The 6,114-nt window shown below is 35.0% G+C and overlaps 1 protein-coding gene across 1 annotated transcript in view; it reads left to right on the forward strand.

The window, feature by feature from the left end:
* LOC108365500 (uncharacterized) overlaps window positions 1-2,722 on the forward strand; it is a 12,191-nt gene extending 9,469 nt beyond the window's left edge. The window contains exon 3 of the mRNA XM_017619540.1: window positions 1,841-2,722. Within this exon, the coding sequence (XP_017475029.1) occupies window positions 1,841-2,677 (837 nt within the window). The 3' untranslated portion in view covers window positions 2,678-2,722. The remainder of the gene's footprint in view (window positions 1-1,840) is intronic.
* The last annotated feature ends 3,392 nt before the right edge of the window (window positions 2,723-6,114 follow it).

Below are 6,114 nucleotides of genomic sequence, written 5' to 3' on the forward strand. Positions count from 1 at the left end.
CAGCTGCATGTCGTAAACTTACTTGTGTAGTTTTTTTATAGCACCTACTTAAGAAATGAAGGTTGTTTTTACAACCCTTTTTGTGGGTATTTTAAGGCACCTTCTTAAGAAATGCGCGTTTTTTGCAACCATTTTAACCATTAAGGTATCACTGGAATGCACCGAAACCCTTTTAAACAATGAAGGTATCACTGTGACACAATTGCAGATCGTAAAATTGCTTGTGTTGTTTTTTTTAAGCCACCACAAGACACAGCAGGTAGAATTGAAATTACCATTTCATTCTTATTACCTCGTCTCGTAGACCATATATAACGCAACAGTTTTTGTGAATGCATTAAGTCGTTGTGAAGAACTCAAAGTGTGAAGTGCCAATTTCAGATAAAAAAATATTTCAAAAAAAATAATAAGTGAAGTGACCATTCCAAATCAAAAAGTTTACAACCATCCTCTACACCGCAAGATGAAGCAACTACATCAACAACTATCGAAAACCCAATGAGTCATATCCCCAAGCATGATGTTACTGTTTTTGGTGTGTCTACTGATTTAACTGATCTTAATTTACCAACCCATCTGGATATCTTGAGATATTATTTTTACTTAAGCGAACGTGCTAAAACAGAACAAAAAAAGTTTTCCCATAAATCATTCACTATTCAAGTACAAGATAAGTTGATTGGAATTTGGGAAAAACTTGGTATGGAAATAATGCTGAAAAAAGTGTATTTAATAAATTGAATAAATTGCTTGACAAGTATCAAGAGCAAATCAAGAGAAAAAACAACACCCAACAATTTACAGAGTATGTAAAATCTCTGGAAACAATTTTTTACATTGGAACATGTAAATGCGATTTGAAGGCAGCTCCATGTGCATGCGGCTGGGTTCCCGAACGCCTCAAAGTGTTCATGCACGATCAACATAATCAGAGAAGACTAACAATGGATGCATTTGTGATGGAAACTGAAGAGCAAGGAGCAACGTCTATGTCATCAATGCCAACATACCAAGATCCCGATGATTCAACATACGCACCACCACCGGTTCAAGAAGATATGGATAGAAGCGCAAGTTCACAATACACAGAGAGATACGATTCTTTTAACTTTGCCTTGGTATGTGACAGATTTGGTGTGCCTGACAGATTAGCATCAGCATTGGGAACCGCTCTTTTGTAAGATTTTAAAATTAAAGATAAGCATGGGAAACCTCTCATCATGGATAAATCGAAAGTTCGCAGAGAAAAAGAGAAATGCAGACAAGAAGTGCTTCGCAAACGGTTAGATGATACCAATTTGTTAGCGTTTTCATTCGATGGCAGAAAAGATGATACTTTAACGATAGATAAAATTGATGAGAAGTATCATACTAGGATGGTAAAATAACCTCATCTTGTTATTTTGAGAGAACCCAATTCTGAATTGATTGGTTACGTAAGACTGGAACATGAAACCGCTGAATACAAAACAACCAAATTAAATGGTTTTTTCAACGATAAAAATATATCACTGGATGCATTAATTGGAATATGCACTGACGGTGAGCCAACAAACACTGGCCCACACGGTGGAATTATACGACGATTCGAATTGCTGTTAAAAAGACCATTGCATTGGTTCGTTTGCCTTCTACACTTCAGCGAACTTCCGTTTCGGCATTTGTTTGAAGCTTTGGATAAATCAACCAGCACTGGACCAAGATCGGCAACCGGAAAACTGAGCCGTCAAATCGAAACTTGTGAAACTCTTCCGGTAAGTTATTGCTATCGCTCATTTATTATAATTGTCAACCATTTTTAATTATTTTATTATTATATATTTTCAGGTGGTGGACGAAAATTGAGTTGCAAAATATGCCCCCTGCTCCAGAAAAAATTGAATTTTCCACCGATTCGAAGTACTTATACGACATGGCCCATGCAATTTCTAGCGGCGTGGTTCCGGTGGATGTGGCTAACATCAAACCAGGGAAAATTGTACATTCTCGGTGGCTCACCAAGGCCGCTAGATTATTGCGATTATATGTGACAACGGAAAATCCAGATGGAAATTTAAGAATTCTGGTTGAATTTATAATTAAATGTTATGTGCCAATGTACTTCAATATCAAGTATTACAGCTCTGTCGTGTACGGCAGTGCATTATTTTTCAAGTTCATTGGTTGGTCACGATTTCTAGAACCTCGTTTACGCAAAATTGTCAATCAAGTAATTAAAGATAATTCATATTATGCGCATTCGGAAAATATCTTGTTATCAATGTTGTTTGATGATAGCAAAGAAAAGCGCGACTGTGTCATCAAGAAAATTCTACGCTATCGAACCGATGTTGACGAGCCAATGGAACTTAGAGTTTATAAAAAACCAGATATAAACTTTAATTGCACAAGTTATACGGAAATGATCAATTTGAATGATATAAATATCGTATTTGAACCACCATTCACGCGAAGCATTCCGTACGATACATTGAAAGAATATTTAAATCAAGATGATCCACCGTTTAATGATCCAAAAATTCCATCACACATACAAGGAACGGAACGACATGTTCAATTGCTAGCTAGCGTTTCCAAACGGGTTATACCGGAAAATGTAGAGGCTGTTATGGCGACGACATTAGAGAGCCGTGCGAAATTGCCCAGACTTGAAAGTAAAAAAGACTTCAAACAATAATTTTTTTTAGTTTCTTTTCTATAACTCACTTAAATTAATTTTTTCATTTACATATGTTCTGACTAAATAAATTTCTTAAGAGGAAAAATAGATATTATTATAAATAAATAATAAATATGATTATAAATAAATAAATAAAAATAAAGAAAAAACATAGCCATTTAGCTGATTTTTTCATGTAAAGGCCAAAAATGGTGATTTTTTGAAATGATTGTATGGGGAACCCCCCAGGGGAGTTCCAGGGGGTGTGCCACTGGCATGGGTGGATCGGCCGTCCAAAGTTAGTGGGGGTCGGTCATACATTATACTCCATTGGAGCACTCTAAATGGGTCAAAGTGGGATTTTTCAAAATTTGCCCCTACCCAAAAGTTCGACCCAAATTGGGGGACATCAGAATTCGTTTTAGAGGTATGGTTCCTTCGGCAAAGTTTCTTATTTTGATCCCTAGAATACGATTTTCACAGAGCAATGAGCGATTTTTAAATCGACCCGCCCTAATATATATATATATAATAATAGGTAATATTTTATCCTATTGCTTATTCGCCGTTCGTTTCAAATAATATTGTATATTTTTCGAGCTCAAGGCCACATGAAAATCAAAACGCAATTTTATCGGCAAATAAAAACTAATGCAAAATCAAAAGTTGTGTTTTGATTTTCATGTGGCCTTGAGCTCGAAAAATATACATTGTGGTAGATAATAGTTATCAGCCGCATCTGACGACTGAGGTTCATTAAATTTAAGCATATGACCCATTATAACTCGGTTGTATTCCGTTTGAAGATTTGTATTTCGTAAGTCCTGTCTCATTCCTGTAAAATTGAGAGCACGCTCTTTTCAATGAAAAGTGCCTTGGCTTCTTCCCACATGACCTTCAACTCTTCTTGTTGAATTTTCAGTGAATCTGGTTTCAGTAAATGGTGTGGTCAGCTGTGGGTGTGCCAAGAAATTCTAAATCTGTGTGGAATTCAAAATTGAAAATATATGGAGAAAATATTCAGCGAGTGATCTTGTGAGAAAGGCGGTAGTGAATATACGTAAAAATTACAGTCCACTAAAAAGGTCTGGCGGTCCAGAAACAGATAAATAACTTCAAAACTAATCGCGCGCGAAAACTATTTGTGAGCAACTAATTTTTGTGAAAAAGACAAATATTATAACAATTAAAAATAATTTCAGTTGCTTGAATTCGTGTTTTAATTAAATTCACAAATTCTGAGTAATCTTTTCTGATCTACTTGCAAGTGCCACAAAGTGCATTGAAGTCGGTTTACATATACACATACGTGAATACATATAGCGGCAGAGGCTTAACCTAAAAACTGCCATTTATCGTGCGTTTTTATACCCGAGCGCACTTGTGCACAAGGGTATATTAATTTTGTTCACATAACGGTTGTTTGTAACAGCCAAAACGAATCGAGATAGATATAGACAAATGTATACATAAATGCTCAGAATTAATAGAGAAATCGATTAAGCCATGTCTGTCTGTCCGTCCGTCTGTCCGTCCGTCTGTCCGTCCGTCCGCGTAGACGAAAACTAGAGCAAAAATTTAGATATCTCAACGAAATTTGGTATGTAGGTTTCCGTTAATCCAAGGTAGGTTGGTATTGGAAATGGGCGAAATCGGACTGTAACCACGCCCACCTCCCATATAACGGTAATTTCCAGAAATACGAAAACTGCGATATTTTAGTAACTACTGAAGATAATTCACTCAAAATTGATGTTTACAATAATTTTCAGACGAAAAATAAGAGTATTATAAATTTCTGGAAAATAGGCGTAGCCACGCCCACTTATGGTTACATGTGTTTATCTTGGTAACCGCTGCACCAATTTCTTTTAAACTTGGCACAGCTCTTGGCCTTGATACAGCATACTAAATGGCCAAAAAATTTAAAAAATCGGACAATAACCACGCCCACATCCCATATAACGGTAATTTTCGGAAATACGAAAACTGCGATATTTTAGTAACTACTAAAGATTATTCACTCAAAATTGATATTTACAACAATTTTTAGACGAAAAATAAGAATATTATAAATCTTTGGAAAATGGGCGTAGCCACGCCCACTTATGGTTACAATTATTGAAAGCGGACTAAAATTACGGCCGCTTTTCATATAAGGGTAAATTTCAGAAATGCTTGAAACTGCAATATTTCGAAATTTAAAGACGCTAATTTACTCAAAATTGATACACCCCGGCTTACCATCTATCGGTAGCTTTCGGAAAGGTGATAAAATATATATTTAATACTTGCGCCGGGTATTTAATGTTCGGCTCCACCCGAACTTAGACTTTCTTACTTGTTTTCACAAAATCACTCTAGGGCACGGTGCACGTCAGAGCGATACGATACGCGATATGATATGAATGCATCGGCATGCTGAGTACGTGGGAATTGGTAGGATGCGATTAAAACTGTGCACACTTACATGACAGCGACACCGCTGCGATATAAGATCGCATGCGTATCGCACGTGCGGTACGGTTTTCTGAACGAGGTGAGATTAGTATTGCGCGGCATTTTTTTCAATAGGCATGATCGTTTCACAGGCGGAATCATCATCTTCAATTTTTGTATCGAATTAATTAAAAAACCATGTTTATGGAACTATACCGAAAAAAACTACTGTAGAACTGACATGACAAGTTTGGCATTGAGAAATATGGCATCTGAGGTCACAAAATAATATTTTTCGTGATGGTTTATTTGCCTTTGTTTTCACATCTTTAAAAATAAATTTAAAGAATCCAATAATTTTAAACCTATTTATTTTTGATTTTGAATTTGGTGTTTGTTTAAAAGTTAATGATTAACTATTTTGTTTCAAATATTCAAATAAATAGTAATTAGTGTACTTAGAAGCAATTAAGAAATAATCATCTCATTTACCATTAAAAGAAGAAATGAGATATAATAACAAATACTAAAAAATTATGTATGTTCTTTTCCATCAGTGTTATTTTATTATATTTAATAAGTTTTTAAATTAAATAGAGAAAGTACCAATTTGTGTGCCCAATGCTACAAAAAATAATGAAGTAAAAATACTTGGTAAGTCATGATATTTTTCAGGTAGGTTTTGCCGAGTGAAGTAAGAAATTTTTGTCACACACCCACGCAATCTTGATTTACTATTAAAACACCGGTTTAGACCTTTCGAATAATATATGTATATAAACTTTCAGAAATCTTATGAGATCTGTGTGCATTTTCTGTATTATTTTTTTTCGTCTTTTTTCAAATTTGGCAAAGTTTTCATGCACTATTTTATAAAGCAACTATACTACTCCTGAATTGATGCAAAATTAATATTTAATATATAGTGATTTTTACTTTAAAAAATCGAGGGAAGGTTATTCAACCTGTCATAAGAAAAAGAATATTTTGGCTATACAAAAATTTGTGCTTAACCT

This window comes from Rhagoletis zephyria, unplaced genomic scaffold (genome assembly GCF_001687245.7).
Source record: "Rhagoletis zephyria isolate East Lansing unplaced genomic scaffold, Rhagoletis_zephyria_1.1 Rzeph_scaffold_01896, whole genome shotgun sequence".
Lineage (NCBI taxonomy): Eukaryota > Metazoa > Arthropoda > Insecta > Diptera > Tephritidae > Rhagoletis > Rhagoletis zephyria.